General features: G+C 32.0%; 1 protein-coding gene across 5 annotated transcripts; it reads right to left on the bottom strand.

Moving 5' to 3' along the window:
• Positions 1 to 63: 63 nt before the first annotated feature.
• Positions 64 to 13,289, bottom strand: LOC143229970 (ciliogenesis and planar polarity effector 2-like). Of its 5 annotated transcripts, none has more exons than XM_076462871.1 (6): positions 13,179 to 13,289; positions 10,142 to 10,261; positions 7,764 to 7,910; positions 6,388 to 6,509; positions 1,417 to 1,556; positions 64 to 320 (listed from the first exon to the last, which is right to left on the bottom strand). In XM_076462871.1, exons 2-6 carry the CDS (start codon positions 10,239 to 10,241, stop codon positions 122 to 124), a joined length of 708 nt encoding a protein of 235 aa, XP_076318986.1. In that variant the 5' UTR covers positions 10,242 to 10,261; positions 13,179 to 13,289; the 3' UTR covers positions 64 to 121. The 5 variants fall into 5 exon arrangements, with proteins under 5 accessions (XP_076318986.1, XP_076318989.1, XP_076318987.1 ...); XM_076462874.1 differs by having other exon boundaries at positions 6,388 to 6,506; positions 13,179 to 13,288; XM_076462872.1 differs by having other exon boundaries at positions 13,123 to 13,191.
• Between the last annotated feature and the right edge of the window lie 7,013 nt (positions 13,290 to 20,302).

The following is a 20,302-nucleotide window of genomic DNA, read 5'->3' as shown; positions in this document are numbered from 1 at the left end:
GTCAGTAACAAATTTCTATAACAGTTTCATTGTAGAAATTGATGCACAAAATTACCAAATCTATTCAGTACACATGGAGATTTAATAGTACCTGTAATACAAGTAACTAACTTTCCTATAACTACACTGGACAGTGTGTGAGGAGAGCTTGATCTCGAAGGTACAGCTGTTCACATAAAAAAGTTAAAATGGCAGATTTTTCTGAAAGCCACATATTTTCAGGGGATATTTGTGGCACTTTAATAATTGGCACCTTCTGAGTTTTCTCAAACAAAGCAATATCCTGTTGATTGATTATCATTGGTTCTTGTAAGTCCCATCTAGAAATATTGTGTGCATAACTTCAGTCTATCATGTGAAAACTTTTGTTTTAAATACACTTGACAATGTTAGAAAAACAAATATTTTAACTGGAAAAATGATATACAAAACAAGGTTCTTCCTGTTGCATCACTTTTTAAAGGAATTATTTAAAAATTATCCTATTTCACTGGCTTGGTTTGAAGTAAAATTTGCCTTGCTACTATATTCTAAACATACCACCTGTTTACTCAGTGATGGAATGGTAAACTGATATTTCAAATCCAATAATTCCAAAGTTTTGATGTTCCTAGTACATGCTTGTTAGTTTTATGAAGTTACTACAAATGTTCTTTAACTCAAGTTGAATTGGAAGTTTGTGCCATGGCCACAACTGAGTTCTAAAGTAGCACTATCATCATATTATATACATTGGTAATACTAGCCTGTAGGGGTAGTGTGACACTACCTGGGTCCACCACTAGACAAACAATGGTCTGCATTTGAACTGTAGATACTGTTAGAATGAGCATTATTATATTTAAAGTTATACACACAACATTAACACCATGGATAGTAGAGAAGCTAAATGGCCAGGATGACATCCAGTGATCTAACATATCATCTAGTGAAAAGTTTGACATGACAACAAAAAATGGTTTATTATAAACACAAAGCTACAGAATGGGGTATGTAATGCAGTGCTCATTCCAGCTATCAAAACTAAATTGTTAGCATTATAAACCCAAAAACTTTCTGTTCAGCCACCATAAGGCAACAGAAATGGTTAAGATGATTTTTATTGTACCAAAAGAAAAATTGTGACTGGCTTTTAACTACTGGATTTCAAAGACTGTTTTACTACACTTTAACTTCGATTAAAATTAAATTTGTTATTTAGATCTCTAAGGCAATAAAATATTTTCTAATTTTATATATATTTTACCAAACAAAAGTCAGACACAATTCAGTTTCTAAATATCTGTAATATGACTTAGACAAAAAACATAACACTGAACTGGTGTGATATTGAAATACAAGTGTTATTTTTCTTTTGAGCATGTTTATGTCTTTCTGTAGTGTCTGTTTTACCTACTTCCTTCTCCTAGTACTTACCTACTACCTACAGAAACAAAACATGGTTTGTGTTTTTCATTTGCACTGAACTTCTCTATTTCCTTTTGGACAAGTTGCAAAGAACCTTTCTCTGTGAAATCAAACATTGGAATTATACAATCCATCTCAGTGAGGTTTTCCTGAAACAAACCAAGCAATATATATTTATCACTAGAAGCTTTACCAAGAAGAAAGAAATGACTGACAATACATAAAAACCAAGAATTAATATTTTTCATACAAACACAAACAATATAATATGGATCATACAACCAATGAAGTCAGTCACAGAATCTTATTTCAGAAAATTGAAATAAACTTGTTAGAAAATCATGTTTCTTATAAAAACTATAAACAAAACTAAACTAGAAGAGCACTCTAAGTGCATACCTGTGCCATGCCAGCATTGATCAGATTTAGCTCTTAAAAAAAAAATACAAAAAAGTGTATATGTCCATCCAAGAACATGAGCCATTTTTGGCAGGACAATGATGAATAATATTCTTTATACAATCACAAAATCTGATCATTTTTGACTGAGCTACAGAGCAAAAATAGTATAAAAATTTGTTCCCCATGTTAAGGGTGATCTTTATAGTTTTTTTTTTGTGACTTTCAGCTTGACTCTTAAAACAAAACAAAAACTAATCATTTCCAAGTTGGGTTATAGTTCAAATCCATTCAGCCATTTTTGAGAAATATTGCTGAAAAACACAAATAGGTGAAAACATAGCCTCTGTCCACCTATGGTAGGAGAAGTAATAATGAAATCTTAGCTAAAAGTAAATTACCAAATTAGTTATTTGCACAAAAACCATAACTAAACAAGTAAATGAACTGGTGCTGCAGAAAAACATATCACTTAGCAGAAGAAAGATAGTATTTCTTAATAACATAAACATTTCAATGATACACTCAGTAGTGTATTTTACAAGCAAATGTATGTGGAATTACTTTAAGAGGAACTTTAACATTGAAAAATAAAGATATTTATAACACAAATGTTATAAATATACTTCCCATATTAGTGGTTCTTTAGACTAAGCCAAACCTAGAGTGTCAAATGTTAAAAATGTAGTGTGAAAAGTGTTCAAACACCTTTAGAACCTTCATTTGCTAAACCTAAAGTATACACAAGTAACTTTCATTCATAACCACAAAGGGGAACAAAAACTTCATTATTCACATGGTCATACAGAATAGCTTAGTCCCAAAATGGACACCATTTAGTTGCACATGAAAATAGACTGGTCACGTGATGTGTCACTTAATAGTTTGAACATTATAAAATCAAAGCTATAGTCATACCATGGTTTTCTGCAGCAAAAGTAAGAACAATAGTCCCTCATACTTCCAGGATAATATACCAGTCATTGCCCATCTAGCAAACTTGTTACTGTTAATGGCCACTTCTCTGACTGGCTGTTGAAGGCCATTTCATTATATAAATAACAGTAGTCAAAGAAAAAATCGTCTGTTATTAACTGATGGAGGAATTTCTTCAGTAGGTGACAAAACATGTTCTTTAGTACAGTGAACAACTATCAAGAGTTGACTGTCTTGAACCATAAAATTAAAATAATGTTCCAGCAGTATTATAGAGCTGTTGATTAACAAGTTCAAAAATTGACTGTATCAACTAAAACCACAACCTACTGACAACACGTGTTGCATGTCACAATGTTCTAGAGGTATTAACTTTCTCACAACATGTTACAAACTTCTAGAAGTTTAAACGTGTTTTTTCATGACACGTGTTGCAAGTCACAAAGTTCTAGAGGTATAAATATGATGAACCTTCTCACAACACATGTTGTGTGTCACAAAGTTCTAGAGGTATAAATATGATGAACCTTCTCACAACACATGTTGTGTGTCACAAAGATCTAGAGGTATAAATATGATGAACCTTCTCACAACACATGTTGTGTGTCACAAAGTTCTAGAGGTATAAATATGATGAACCTTCTCACAACACATGTTGTGTGTCACAATGTTATAGAGGTATAAATATGATGAACCCTCTCACAACACATGTTGTGTGTCACAAAGTTCTAGAGGTATAAATATGATTAACCCTCTCACAACACATGTTGTGTGTCACAAAGTTCTAGAAGAATATTTAATACTTAAATAAACTGTTTTATTGTCATTACTTAAATAATTTTGGCATTAAAGCATAATTAATGAACAAAATTTTTATTCAAGTTTTAATTTTGTAATGAAATATTTAAACAGAGTGTCAATCTCTTTCCCCTCTAGAATGAGAATTGTGACATTTGTTCTCTATACCATTCTTCTCTAGTTTAGTAACCACAACTCTGAGAAATATGAAATTTAAAGTAAATTACTAATTAATCTACAGATATTAGTCAGATAAAGCAGAAATTTTAAAGTCTTCAATCTTAAAGGTTTCATAAACTACAAAATCAGACCAACTTGCTATACCCACCTGTCGCATACTCTCTTTCACAAATTGGAAACAGGTCTCTCTTACATTTTAAAATCTATTATTTACAACCAACAGAAATCCACAGTTTTATGATGCACTATATTATTTTGTTTTCTGTACAAATTGGAAACAGGTCTCTTTCATTTTAAAATCTATTATTTACAACCAACAGAAATCCACAGTTTTATGATGCACTATATTATTTTGTTTTCTGTACAAATTGGAAACAGGTCTCTCTTACATTTTAAAATCTATTATTTACAACCAACAGAAATCCACAGTTTTATGATGCACTATATTATTTTGTTTTCTGTACAAATTGGAAACAGGTCTCTCTTACATCTATCAAATGATGCACTATATTATTTTGTTTTCTGTACAAATTGTCAACAGGTCTCTCTTACATTTTAAAATCTATTATTTACAACCAACAGAAATCCACAGTTTTAATCTATCAAATGATGCACTATATTATTTTGTTTTCTGTACAAATTGTCAACAGGTCTCTCTTACATTTTAAAATCTATTATTTACAACCAACAGAAATCCACAGTTTTATGATGCACTATATTATTTTGTTTTCTGTACAAATTGTCAACAGGCTCTCTCTTACATTTTAAAATCTATTATTTACAACCAACAGAAATCCACAGTTTTATGATGCACTATATTATTTTGTTTTCTGTACAAATTGTCAACAGGTCTCTCTTACATTTTAAAATCTATTATTTACAACCAACAGAAATCCACAGTTTTATGATGCACTATATTATTTTGTTTTCTGTACAAATTGTCAACAGGCCTCTCTTACATTTTAAAATCTATTATTTACAACCAACAGAAATCCACAGTTTTATGATGCACTATATTATTTTGTTTTCTGTACATGCAATTGTCTATTTTGCCTCTAGTTTGAAACTGTTTCTCACAAGCATTCACATTAAGAAGCATATAAGTATTTTTAAAGGCTTTAATCATGTGGTTAGAAAGACAGAAAAGTTATAGTAGTAATAGAATGTTGTTTGCTAAATGCATGTTACTATCTTGCACTCTTAGATACGTTATTTAATTAAATAATTATTTAGTGTACTAGTACTATTTGTTTTAAAAAGTAGGTTTCAGTTTCATTGACAGCAGAGAAATAAAAAGTGAGGACCTCAGTAAGTACTTGTTTTTTGTATATATTCTTTATTACTATAAAAGTAATTAAAATGTAAAAATTAGAAACTTATTAGGGTAGATATTACTTGATTAAGTAAGATAATAAAAACATTATTCATACAGTGTGCTCACAAGTGGCATGGGCATTATGTAATACAATACAGTAATGGAAGATGTACATTTGTTGAGTGACCTATCGGTTGTGTTGCACAGTTTTGGCAATAAATCAGTAAATTTCAAGTAGATACAGTTATGAGTTTTAAGCTATTTAGGATAAACAAATGTAATTTAATGTTACAACCTGCAGTCTTCTGGAAAGAAAAAAGGTAATTCAGATTTATTTTGTATTTCTTTCCAGCAATTACGAGGCCTCTCAATTTGATTAAATAGGTATAGAGTTAGGGTAAAGAAACGTTTTTGTGCGAGAAGATTTGTACCATTTATTTAAATATTGTGAAAGTTTGTACAGATACATTACATATTTATAGTATGTATATATCTTATACAGGAAGTCACATAAAGAGGGTTAATTATCTCCAGAATGAACTCTATATAGGTCATCATAATTCTCTAAAAATATATCGAACCTCAATCCCATTAGACATCTCCATGGTCTTAATGTACTGAAAGGTTAAGTAACTCCAGGGTAAACTGTGTGTTATTGAACATCATAACTCTCTTCCAACAATACTTAACTAACTCCTCAATAAATGAGGTAAAACCATATTCCTCCCTGAAGAATTGATGCTACACTAAGTCCAAATTACTAACAACATGGTCCTGCCTCACATTAGCCAGAGGCCCAAATTACTGTTAAAGCAGTGGGGTGAGATGAGTAGCTATTTTAGCATATATATTATAAACAGTAACTTCCAGATTAATGTTTATTTGTTTTTTAAAGTAAAGTTAATGACCAGAAATGTGCAGAATAACAAGACAAGGTACAACCAACTAAAGCCCTTGTTGGGTGTATTATTTGTTTAAATAATTCTTAAACTTTTCTTTAAATTTTAGTTGTATCTTGTGATCATCTTCAAGGTAGTCATTTCTTGTATAAAATTACAGGGCAAACAAACTGTCGAGTTCTTTAAACATCTATTATTCTAAAGAGCAGATAAAAGAAACAGTCATTTTTCTTTGTACACATTATTACAATGAAAAAAGTATTTGCTACTAAAATGCCCCTTAACAGACATAGCAGGTACGCAGTTTCAACACAATAAGGGGTTGAGTAAGGTTAACACATCTCCTACATACTTAACAAGTATACTGTTTCAATGCTCTTGGTAAGAAATTGTGTAAGGTTAACACAATATAGTTAATCAAATGTGTGTTGATTCTATTCAGAAAAAAAATACCTCACTGACACTCCTTTTGGCAACAGAGCCTATTTCGAAAAACTTCAAGGAAAAAAGGACCATTTTTTGTGGGACAACTAAAAGACGATGAGGACAACATATATTGGTGGTGTTCACACCTGCTAACAGAAACAATCATTTAATGAATGGGGAAGCACTGATTTACAACAGATGTTTTCTTTTACTAGAAGTACTGTGTTACTTACAAAACCTCTATATTTAAAATAATTAGACCTTACAGTTACCTCCAGGAGAATTAGACTGTACCAGAAGTACAGTGAGAATCATAAGTGATATTCACTACAAGTTTGAACTTTGTTCAGGGTATTTTAAAATTGATAAAGGTGCTGTTCAATAAAACTTAATAAAATTTGTGTTTCAAAGAAACTTAAGTTCTCCTAAAAACAGTAGTTTTATACTCTCCCTGTACATCTCTATCACACAAAACTAATTTTAATTATAATCATTACGCTTGACAGTTAAGTTTCATGATTACCCTTCTGTTTGTTTTGAAGTTTATGTAAAGCCACATGAGGGTTATCTGCACCAGCTGCCTTTAATTTGTGATGAACTAGAGAGAAATCAGCTAGTCAACAACATCCACCACCAACTCTTGGGCTACTCTTTTACCAACGAATAGTGGGATTGATCTTTACATTAAAATGCCCTCATAGCTGAAAAGGATTGTTCAGTGATGAAGATTTTTGAATCTGTAACCCTCATACTGCAATGACAGCAATCTAACCACCAGGCTGGTTACCCCTTTTCATCAGAAAGTAAAACTACTGCTATCACTTCATGACAAAAATTTTAGTTCTTTTCCCAAAGCTGTAACACTGGTTGATTTTAGCACACTTGTAAGTCATCTAAACTGTAGTTAAAGATGTAATGTTAAGCATAAAAACTTTGCATATGGATTATTGATATTAATATAATTAAATAACCAAATCAGTGTAAATATTTCACACAGTATTATTCATATTACCATAATTATAACATTGTAAATACCTCACAAAGCTATTAACACAGTACTTCTAGTATCACAATAATTTTAATTAGATAAGTATAACGATCAAATAATGCCATGAAAAAAAACCAGTTTATGTAAGCAAACATTTCTTTACTTTATGTGTGTGTATATTCAAAACACACGATAGTCGTAAGATCAAATTGGTTTGGTTACTTCATGTTAAAATCGTGTTTCTATTTTTATACAACTATAATCCAAATACTTCATTTCCTTATAAAGCAATATCTCTAATTTTAAAAATAGAAAAGTAATTGCTACAGCTAATAACTGTGTGTACATTATCTTTCTATTATTACAACTTTTAGAACTTTTATGATAATACTTATGAGATTCTATGACTCTAAACCTGGAGTGGAATAATATTGTTCTTGTAGTGGTAATCCAGCTAACCAGGAAATGAAGAATGACTTTCCTACACCAGCTGGTCCTACAACCATTAACTTATACTGCAGTTCTTCCACTTGGGGGTCAACACTACATCGTTCCAGAATCCCTTTGAAGTAAGAAAACAACGTATTAGCATGATACCTAAAACAGACCTACCTGTAGTTGAAAAGCACCAGGCTTTCATGGTTTGACAGTTCATAGACCTACGTGCTACAAGAAGCTCATGCTTTACACATAAAACATTTTTCTCAGGCCTTCAACTATCAACATCATAAACTTCCTACGTACTAGTTATTAAGAGGTTAGTAAACACTACTTAAACCTAAACTAACAAATAAACATAAGTACACTGATAGTGATGTGTACTGACAACCCACAGATGTAATGAATAAAATTAACCTATTGCTTAAAGTGTATAGAGAGGTGTCAAAGACAAAAATGTCAGAGCAATGTCTCCCGTAACCTAAAATAAAGTTAACATTTTCTAACCCTGAAATAGATATCTATTCTCACTCGTTATTTTGACCTTCATTTGTCCTCTAAGTACTGGCAAGCTTTTCAAAAGTGCACCATTTTTTATACCCCTATATTTTTGAAATCCTTACAGCAAAATGTGCTGATCCTGTGACCACCCTCCACCAATACCATTGAACCCTCTGTACTAGCACAGCTAATTCCTTCTACCCTTGCAGTACACTCATCACTTTTCAGAATTGGCAAATACAACCACAAAACACTGCAAATCAGTGGGGAGAAAGTACTCATTGGAAATATATTTCCAGTGTCAGAAAATGTTAACTTTCAAAATGGTGTTACATCACAGTTATAATTGCACATTTGAAAGGTGGAGGGGCTGGTGAAGGCACAAAAACAAGTAATCAAATGGAGAGTGACCTCCATAAAGAAAGCAAGTGTCTCAATTAAAATATGAAGCACACCTTTGGGATACAGCAGTACTTCAGGAACATGTATGTTCTTCACCCAGTGAAGAAGATAAGATACGTAAGGTTGAACAAAACAGAAAAAGAACAGGCCAAGTGTGTTATACCCTCTTCATCCACAACCTTAACAAAAGTTTTCCAAAACCCTAAAAACTGATTTCCCAGACCAAATATAACATGAAATAAATAATATAATTCACATTAACTGTTTATTCCATATATATATTATGGGAAATTATATACATGGTAAATACAATAATAAGACATTGACTAACAATTCTTTAACTATCCACCATCTTTGCAATTTTGTAATGCAAAAGTCTTAATCCTAAAGACTTTTCTTTTGCTGTTTTCTTGGAACTACTTGATTTTGCCAAGTCAGTCATACTGCCTTGTTTATGGTCTTGTCAGCAGGCTCAATATCTTTAAAATCTTAGACATTTAGCTTTAAGTTTTGCAGTAATATAAATTAGGTATTTAGGAATAGAAAGTAATACAAACATTAACAACAAAGTTTAAATATGTAGTAATGGAAAAATAATGTAAAATTTAAATGTTAAGGTATAAAGAACACTATTAACTTTCAATGTTTACTAAAGAACAACATTATAAATATGAAGTGATCAGTAATGGAAAAAATATTAACTTTTAAATGCTTAGTAATGGACAATATAAACTTTAGGTGTATAACGACAAACAATAATGTAAGCTATGGGTGCTTAGTAATGGACAATAATATAAACTTTAGGTGTATAAGGACAAATAATAATGTAAGCTATAGGTGCTTAGTAATGGACAATAATATAAACTTTAGGTGTATAACGACAAACAATAATGTAAGCTATGGGTGCTTAGTAATGGACAATAATATAAACTTTAGGTGTATAAGGACAAATAATAATGTAAGCTATAGGTGCTTAGTAATGGACAATAATATAAACTTTAGGTGTATAAGGACAAATAATAATGTAAGCTATAGGTGCTTAGTAATGGACAATAATATAAACTTTAGGTGTATAACGACAAACAATAATGTAAGCTATAGGTGCTTGGTAATGAGCAATATAAACTTTAGGTGTATAAGGACAAGCAAGAATGTAAGCTTCGGTTAATTAGTAATGAGCAATAATATAAACTTTAGGTGTAAGCCAATTTGTTTGAAAAATGAAGTTACAAATCACCTGGAAAATCAGGCTTATCTCTATAATTACACATAAAATTAATGTCATTGGCTATCTTTATCTGAATAAAAACTATTTAATTTCACTCGTATAAAGTCATACCTTTAAATTCATTTATTAAACGTACACATCTCAGGAGTCATTCTTCAGTTCTCAGAAGATTTAATGTTAATATTATGATGTTTTTTCACCACTTCTAGTTGCTAAAAGCTTACCTAGAAACTGAGATTTTCCACGTTGTTGGTTAAGATTACTGTATGCTATTTGTTCATGGTGAGGCTCCAAAAATCGACCAACTGAACTTGGTAAGGTCATGATATGTCACAACAGTAACACTGAAATATTTCTTAGTGTTACAATTAAGTGGTTATTATATCTTCAAAGAAACTCATGAATGAAATTTTAAAATAATATAAACAATATGTTTCAAATTACACAACACATAGTGTGTGTGTATGTCACACCTATTAATCAGTGTGTTTGTATGTTAATAAAAACACACACACCTACTTTTAGCAGTTTCATTTTTATTTTAGTAAAGTGATCTTTATTGAACTTTAAAGTGGTATAAAAACTGATATATACCTAAAGGTGTACACAACAGATTCAAACTTTAAATAGGAAAAAATATTTTCAGTAACAAAATATCCAAGCCAATAAGAAGTTGACAAACTGCAATAAATGTCTAATAAACATAAATTTTAATAAATATATATAAACAACATTTGATTTTCACTGAACTCAAACAAGCTGCTGCTCTGTTCATTATTACTACTCGTTCAAGGTACTCACTAAAAAAGAAATATTCATATAAAGGATAACGTTAATGTTCATCTTTCATTCTTTATTTAATTAATATCCTTATGATATTATGTGTTAATTACACACTCTTCTTTGTAGAAGGTAACAACTGACTCATTTAACTGATTAATTATTTGTCTTTAATTTCAAAACCAAAATCCTAGAATAAAATAACTCCTGTACACCTTCAAACAGTTTCCAGTTACCATACAAAAAATTACAGTAAACAAGCTAGCCAACTATTGGTGATGGATGCTACAACACACATAACAGGTTGTCTTTGTAATATGATTACAAGGTTTTTGAAAAACATATTTAACTGCACAACAGACTTATGGAATTTCATTCTAACCTCAATAAGCTGTTTTTAGAATCTCAAGCATTTTAATTATACAATTTCATGATTAAACATATTTCAACAAAATCTCTCTAATGACATATTGTAACATGAACAGCTCCTTCCAGCAAGTAGTAAACAGAAACACTAAATCATCCTTGTGTTCCTCACAGCAGTATTACAAGTATCCAAAAATGTTAATGAATCTGAAGCACTTAAAACTTTTCCATTATTCTGAATTCTAGTACTTAACATAAAAACCACAGTATAAGTAACTATCTTCCATAATGGTTAAGGTATAAGATTGAGGGATTACAGACCAATAAAACAACTCAACCAGACAAGGTTTTCCCAGGACTTTAAAAATATCAAACCAACAACAATTCAGAAGTTAGCAAACAATGTTTTATAAACATAATAAAGTGATATTTTATGGCAGAACAGTATACTGATCTGACTTTGCCAGGTACAACATGTAACTAAGTGATATAAGTACAAGAACAAAGACTTCAATTTCCAGGTGACAAGGTCATTGATGAATGTCAAATCTGGTCACATCTGACAGAGGTGAATAAACTTACACAAACACAGTTTATATTGTTTCTTTGTTTTTAAATTTTGCACAAAGCTACTCGAAGGCTATCTGTACCACAGTTTATATTATTAAGGCTATTTTCACAGTTTAGCAAGAGTTTAAATGGTTTGATATTTCTATAGTTTTTACGTATTATATTTCCTTCTTAGCTTTGGGTTGATGAAGGAGAAAAATTCTGTCTGAAACTGTTTGTAACCTTTTTCAAATTGATGACACATTAAGACAGTCAGAATTCACCTCTACATGTGTCCTTGGTGTCCTCTGTATTTTATTTTTAAGAAATGTAATGTTTGTCTTATTTATTTTCCCATTTACATGGAATGCTTTATTTGTTTTTCTCCACCATACACTTTGTAGAATCTCTGAAATGTATTTCTACACTTTTTTCCTTACACTAATATACTATATCATGTATTTACTAAAGCATGAATTGCCAATATATAAGCAATGTAGGTAAAACGAATAATTCTTAACAATGACATCATGTACATGATATCATATTCAATAGTACTCTGTTAAAGTTTGCAACACACACACTTTGATTTTTAAATAAGTTTAAAAGAAACTCTTAAACCCACTTATTATTTTCACAGTATTCAAAGCTAACTGTGTTAGAAAAATAAAACTTTTAACTGAAGTTTGACTCATACCCTCCCAAAATTTATATTCGTTTTCTAGTTCAACCATTCTCACTGCTAAGTATGAAAGATGATGTAACAAATCTTAAACATCTGAATCAGGTCCCCTCTAACTCTTCTTTTTTCAAAATAAAACAATTTCAGCAATTTTAACCTCTCCTTTTATGACAACCCCTCTATCCCAAGCACCATTCTAGTGGCCTTCCTCTGAGATCTTTTCAAAAATTCATTGTCCTTCCAAAGACTGAACACAATATTTCAAGTGTGGTCTAACCAGTAACTTATGCTGTAAAACTATAACCTTAGACTTGTATTCAATATTTCTGTAGATACAACCTGAAGTCATATTTGCCCTAAAACAAGCAACAGCACACTGCTTGAATGACTTCATAGCCTGATCGCCGTTATACAAAGATCCTTTTCTTTCATGACCCTGTTACGGTTATTCCAATCCAAATATTTAAATTCAAGTTATGAAAGCCCCCATGCATTATTTTTCATTTATCATAATTAAAACCCATCTCTCATTTATTTGTCCAATTCCATAAATGATCTAAATCCATTTGTAAATCAATAACATCTACGAACTTAACATCACCTGCACACCAAACTTAACAGTGATCTAGTCAACAATTTATCTAAAATGAAAACCTATAAGACTGGTCGTAACGATATTGTGATTGTAAATAGACATTTGCAAACAAAGCGTTGATGCACACAATTAAAAAAAAAACAAGACACATTGTTAAAATATTTGCACAATAAATACTTATATAACTATATTATTATTTGCATAACTTTATAGCACCATCTAGACATAATCACCGTTCTTGACGGGCTATTATTATATGATAGTTATGGTAAAAAAACATCATACGCACTTCTGGTAAGTTTAATTTCGATGTTTGGATTTATTTTCTCGCTAGAGGGACATGCTAACACAACGATTATACTAATGTTATAAAATTTGTAAAAGTAATCTTAGAATCCTCGAGAATTTTAATGAGTGAGAGACTTCATGAAATATCTGTAAGCAAATATACGCAGTGAATACGAGAACCGGTCAAGCTGAGAGTTTAGGTCATTTCTTTCAGTGATGAGAAATTAGTAAAGTATTCAAATCAGAGTTAGTTATCTCATATATTCCGCCACTAGGTTTTAAGTTAAGTTTGTACATTAATCGTAGTACAACTGATGAATAAATTTCTGTTGAAAATGAAAATGTTATTTGTAAACTTAGCTTATGCCTACTGCTGCGTACAAGTGATAGTAGTCTATAACAAAATTAAGGAAGAAATGAACTAATTTTCCACTATTATATGAACTGGACTGGGCCCTATTTTCACCAAATAAATTAAAATAATCCGTCTAACAAAAGAATAATTTTGCATCATAGTGATGCAGTCTACAGCTGAGTTAATAACATTATTAACTGATATTTTGTTTAATGCTGTAGACTACCAGTTGGTATAGAATATATATTAAATTGTGGCTAAGCCATCTAGGCACATTTATGTAAAATTATCAACCCAATTCTCAAAATGATCCTATAAAATTCCAAGTTTAATGATGAATTACAGTGTAATAGATCTTTTCCTTTTTAACTTGACAGCTGATAAAAGCATATGTAAAGATAATTATTTAAGAGTACGTTAACTTTTTTTATTTAAGATTATTCGTCATTCTTTACACTGCAGTTAATTGTTATTGACATAAACGCAAATATTCAAAGGTTTCGTCTTTGATTTGTCGCAGGAGTTCGATTCCCCTCGGTGGACACAGTTGATAGCCCAATATGGCTTTGCTATAAGAAAATACACATACACACGTTGATCTGTGAAGTGTGAATATATACATACTAATTATCGTCTTTGAGTTATTTAGTGCAAGTATATCCATGCTAATTATCATTTTTGATTTGTTTAGTGCAGGTATATATATATATATATGTTATTGGTTTTGTTATTTATTTAGTGCGGGTATACACGTGTTAAATATCGTCTTTGATTTCTTTAGTGCGGGTTTACTTGTGCTAATTATTCTATTTGATTTGTTTACTACTTTGGATAGTGATTGCCAAGTGGCATACTCTTTAAGTTAAAGAGTCCACACATGCGTTTTTGTTTTTTAATTTATAATTAATAAACGAGATGTGTTTTATTTCGTTCATTGGATTAAAGATGCATTAACTGCTTAAAATATACATTGTCGCTTAATAGTTTTCTTTACTGAATTTTGCGCAAAGCAACACAAGAGCCACCCGTGATAGCTCTCCCTATTTTTTTGCTGTAACAGGACATGAATCATAAAACCTCAGATTTACAGACCAGCACAATAATCGTTGGGTCATGCTCAAACCCACAAGTTTATGCTCACGTACAGTAGCGTGATATTTGACTATTTTTGATGACCATAGGTTATACACAAAGGTTGTGCATTTTTTCCTCATTGAATATCGTTATTAGGTAAATGCTTTATTGATAATTGCAGGTGAGTGTATGAAAGAGGCCAACTACCTGTGGACCACGTAAAATCCAGAACTAATAGAGTTAAAGTACTGGAAACTTTACTGTGGGAAGCCGTAAAAATGAATTAAACTCAAGATTTCAGAGGTTTATATGGCGATCTTGATGTATGCAGGCACGACACATTTTCTGTATAAACAATACCTGTTCTGCCCATGGAGGGCTTGACTATAATGTTGCACATTGTACAATAATGTCAACAGTCAGGTTCTTCCAATGGTATTCAAATGATATCTCAAGTTCACAGCTTCCCCTATATTAAACAAGCTCAGACACCCATCCTTTGTCCAGGTTATGAACTTTAAAATTGTAAGGGTGAATAGTATGATAAATAACGAAAAACCACAACTTTTTCACCATTTATTTATAACATAATATATTATTACAGAATTCATTATTACTTCACCAAACGTTGTGTAGAAGTTTTATGAACTCATTGTGTATATACTTAAAAATGATATATATATATATATATACAATTGTTCGATGGTTAGCATGACTTTGTACGAAGAGGTTGTGGCAAAAGTAGCAGCAGTAGGGGTGCTTTCTATTATCTGCTTTTAACACTCACCTCTTAATGTCTTTCCATACGTTAACAATTAACTTACGTTCATTGACCGCAAAAGTGCCTTACTGGATGAAATGGTAAGGTCATAGGGTCAAAGTAGGAAGTGTGTGTAACTCAAGAAACGATGTTTGATATCAGCGTTATGACAGATGTTATAGTAACAACTTCATCTAACTTTATATATTATTGCCATATGGCAACCATTTTTCTCACAAAATTCCTCCTTTGAGATAATTAGCGTACTTCTTGAGATACATGAGACTTTTATGTGTCCTCCACTGCAATGTATTTATGTTGTGCTATAAAATAATGTTAATATACTTTTTCTTATAGTAAAACCACATCGAGCTATCTGCTTTATCGACTGAGGGGAATCGAACTCTTGATTTTATCATTGTAAATTCAAATACTTACCGCTATTCCACAGGAGAACGGGATAATTTAATAAAGTTTTTTGTTTGTTTGTTTGTTTCGTGTAAGAACGTAGCGCTATCTATGAATGTTAACTTAAGTTAAAGATAATAAATGCTTAATAACATCAATCGTGGGTATTTAGAGGTTGTGAACCCCCTAATAACATGTTCCTTGTTTCGGACTATTTCTCACAAAATTTGGTTGAGATTGGCCAAGTTACTAAGGGGTAGTTGGATAATGGACAAACAGGCAGACACGCGGATTTCTGTGCTTTATTTATATGGCTAAGAACGGTGGCCGAGCGCGTAAGGCGTGCGACTCGTAATCCGAGGGTCTCGGGATCAGCAAGTTAACGTCAGCTAGTTTAATTTTATAAAAAAAAATTAACTTGTGTTTTGAAACTACTAAAGAAAGAAAATGTATTACACATTTCAGAAAATTAACATCTAATTTCTGTTTAGAATTATTATAATCATTATTAATGATACAAATTAAAATGTGTGCTTCATTCATTTTTTTACAGTTATATTCAATATTTAAAGCAAGATTTGAACATTTTTTTCAGAATTCAGGTAACTTAAGATTATCTTGAGTACTCTTGGAGTTTCGGTGTGATTTGCTATTACCGTAACATCTCGTTATTTAATTTTGCTGCAAATTTGAGCGATTATTTTTAACTTACCACTCTCATCTTCCTTTAGCTTACAAAGGTGGCTCACACTAGACTAGTACGAGAAATCTCTTACCAGTTCAACATACTAATAACAAACACTTGCGTTTGTTTTGTGATAACTTATTGTGTTTCGAAAATAACGATTGTTGTGCAGTGTTTCTTCTGTATTGCTTCTTCCTCTGGTGAAATACTCTGTCAGATTTCAGTGACAGACACTAACTTGTAATCTGCAACGTAATATTTTGAGAATCTAGAGTTAACGAGCCCTAACTGATGCTCTGTGAAAAAGTTACGTAGTTCAAAAACACGAGGGTTGGATTCTCTATAACGTAGAGCAAATATACAGTTACGACAGAAAGTGTTTGTACCCCTGCGTCGTGAGCAGTTTTTTTCCTCATAACTTAAAAAGTATCACGATTAGGATAATGAAAGTAGAGTACATTATAAATATTATACTAACACACATCTACATACATTTTTATGTAAATTGAACGACAAATAAACTGTTTATAATCAACTAGCCATACATAGGAGGGACAGAAAGTGTTCGTGCATCTACTTTAATGGTCAGTTGTGTAGCCTTTCAGGTGAATTATTTGGCACAATCTCTCCTCATAGCCTCTCATGATCATTTGACAGTACTTGACTGGTATTTTCTTCCATTATTCTTCACAAAAGGCTTCCAACTCTTGCACGTTTTTCGGATGACGCTGATGAGCCCTGGTCTTCAACTCATGCCAAACGTTTTTAATTGGGTTGAGATCGGGTGACTGCGATGGCCACTCCAGAACGCTTATATGGTTTCTCTGCAACCAGGATTGCACATATTTCGATGTGTGCTTAGGGTCATTGTCGTGCTGAAAGATCCAACGACGCCCAGGCCGCAAGTTCCGAGCATCATTCTTGATATAAGTGCCTAATATATCAACGCACTCTTCTTTTTTCATGATTCCGTTGATGCGGTGAAGGCTGCCTACACCAAAAGAGCTGAAGGAACCCCATAGCATGATCAAGCCACCTCCGTGTTTAACTGTAGGGACGGTGTTCTTTGGAAGATTTCGTTCCCCTTCTTACGGAAAATATAGCGAACATCATTGGGGCCGAAAAGCTTTATTTTAGTCTCGTCTGACTAACGAATTCTCTTCCAATATGTAAAGGGTTTATCTACATGCTTTCTTGCATACCTCAATCTGCTTCTAAATGAACAGGCTTTAAATATGGAGTTCTACTAGAACGGCATGCTTTGAACCCAGAAGAGCGTAACATGTTTGTAACTGTAAAGGTACTTACTTCAACCCCAGTTTCCCTTACCAGTTTCTGTATGTCATTACAGAATTTTGGTGGGGCGTCCGGAACGAGGGAGGTTAGCAGTTGATCCTGTAAGCTTAAACTTGGCAATTATGCTTTGAACAGTAGATTTTGGCACATTAAGTTGTGTCGCAATACCGGAAAGACACACACGAGACTTGTATTTTACAATAATTTGGTTTTTTGAATCACTGGACAGTTGTTTCCTGTTCGCCATGATGACCAAGCAGATAATAACGGAGATGGTACTAAATTGCCGGAATTTCATTTTTTGTGGCTAAATCCAATAATTATGAACCCAGTGTCTAGTTCTGGAATGGTATAATGTAGTTTATTCACCAAACTAAACAAACTTTTAACGGGAATATCAGTTTTTTCATACGTTCTGAACTGTAGAAACACTTTCTGCTCCCTCCTATGTTTGGCTATTTGTTTATAAACAGTTTGTTTTTCGTTCAATTTGCATACAAATTTAAGTAGATGTGTGTTAGTATAATTTTTATAATATACCCTACTTTTATTATCCTACTCATGATACTTTTTAAGTTATGAGCAAAAAACCACTCGGGACGCAGGTGTACGAACACTTTCTGTCGTAACTGTAGCTTGTTGCTCTCTATTACGCCTATTCACCCTGGAAGTTATTTGGAACTCAGCCTTATATGCCTCCTAGTGCCTTAATTTCTCGACTGGACGATGTTTTTGAGATAGCTATTTAAATTCTTGAACGGAATTTGATATTGACGTAGCTGGAGTTAGCCAGGAAGGCCCTGCAGTCACAACAGACACAATGATAACTATAACAGGTACAGCCCAAATACTGTGTCCTATTCCATAATTTATGGTAAATAATGTTATAGGTTGAAATTCTTGGACGAATTAAAAAGCATGTTTAGCTGATTTTGATTTTTGCATTTCAGTTTTTATACTTTTAGTGATTTTTGTTTTTGTACCTGTAATTTTGTTATTACAGCCTTTTAACTATGTTGTCGTTTTTTTGCACTTCAAACTCACTATAGTCCCTCTATATGTTATCAATAACTTCATAGACCGTGTTTTCAGTGAAAATCGTTTGTTAATTATTCTTTAAGTATTAAATATCTTTCTTTGGACTCCTCTCTCACATTTCCGTTTCTTACTTCTTGGTTGTATTTTAATTTTTTGAGTATTTCTTCTTGTTCTTCTTTTAATTTTTTATAAATTCATTTTTCTATCTCTTTCCCCTTCATCTTTCTTTAATCTTTTGTCTCTTTGTTCTCTTGCTTTTTTCCAATTTTTTGTATATTTTTTCTTGTCATTTCTTTGACTGGTTCATCAAGTCCGATAAGTTTCCAGTCTCGATTTGTGTTCCATTTTTTAAATTTAAGTTCATTCACAGCTCTGTTATATATTCATTAAAATAATATTCTACATTTGACAGAACTAAACGAGTTAACTGATCACACCAACTAGTGTCACATAGTGCTTATAGGGCGAAGGAAATTGTGTGGCGGCACTTGCCGACAAGCTTTTCTTATTTTGTTTTGTATGTCTTGAACTATTGAGTAGAGAGAAGATAGCTGTCTCACAACACGGCCGCTAATTTTTTGTCTGTTTCTTTATTTATACTTGCTATGGTTTGGAAAACAATATACTCATCGATTAATCAAATGTAATCCCTTAATGAGGCTGTCAATTGATCAATTAATAAATTCCAGTAATCGCTCAACTCTACATCTGACATAAGTGCTCTAATGTATTCTGAAGTTAGATGGGTTCTTTCAGATTATTTGGTAAAATGTAAAGCCAAGTTCTATTCCATGTAACAATAACAAACTAATCTATTCCTTCAATAACGTTTGCTACAGGCTACATCCACTTTGACACAAGTTGTAGATCCAAACTACGTTCAGAGAACCTTGAACAGATATTCTGAGACCAATGGTTTACCTGGCCCACAAATAAACATACTTACAGATATTTTTTTGTTAATCAATTGAACAACTGAACAGATGTGTTAACTTTCGTTGTTAACAATGTATTGAATCACTCTTTGAATACATTTAAATAATACGTTTGCGTTTGTCTCTCCAGAACATTTCTCGATCAAACACTACAAATCTCATATCATTATAAAGGCCTTTGCCCAAGGAGTTCAGATCGAATATTGGCTTTCCAATTCAGAATAACCTTACTTGTTTCTTGCTCAATCAAACTATCCAAAGCAGCGAATATGGTACAAGATAGCATAATGTTGTTTTATCTGTGATGTTAGTATTAACCTTTCTTCTTTTGCATATAACTATTTCCGTGGCTCAGTAGTAAAGTCTTATAGCTTACAATGCTAAAATTTGGGTTATGATACCTAATGGGGGCAGAAAACAGATAATCTGTTGCATAGAAATAAATCAACAATATATTTTAACCATTGAGTTATAATGTATAAAAATCTTTGCAAAACGGGTCTTTGATTGTTTATTATTTCATTTTAACGTATTTTTCAGCATGTATTTCATTGTAAAAAGGTTCTACCTTTAA

Source organism: Tachypleus tridentatus, chromosome 10 (assembly GCF_004210375.1).
Source record: "Tachypleus tridentatus isolate NWPU-2018 chromosome 10, ASM421037v1, whole genome shotgun sequence".
NCBI classification, from domain to species: domain Eukaryota; kingdom Metazoa; phylum Arthropoda; class Merostomata; order Xiphosura; family Limulidae; genus Tachypleus; species Tachypleus tridentatus.
Note: the sequence above shows the minus strand (reverse complement) of the source record. Positions and strands in the feature narration are given on the sequence as shown.

What these genes read in the sequence shown, in the direction of transcription:
- LOC143229970 (XM_076462871.1), bottom strand. Translation starts at nt 10,241, where the DNA reads ATGACCTTACCAAGTTCAGTTGGTCGATTTTTGGAGCCTCACCATGAA. An exon ending in TGGAAAATCTCAGTTTCTAG is followed by an intron (nt 7,911 to 10,141) that starts GTAAGCTTTTAG and finishes CTTACTTCAAAG; the next exon opens with GGATTCTGGAACGATGTAGT. An exon ending in ACAATATTATTCCACTCCAG is followed by an intron (nt 6,510 to 7,763) that starts GTTTAGAGTCAT and finishes TGTTTCTGTTAG; the next exon opens with CAGGTGTGAACACCACCAAT.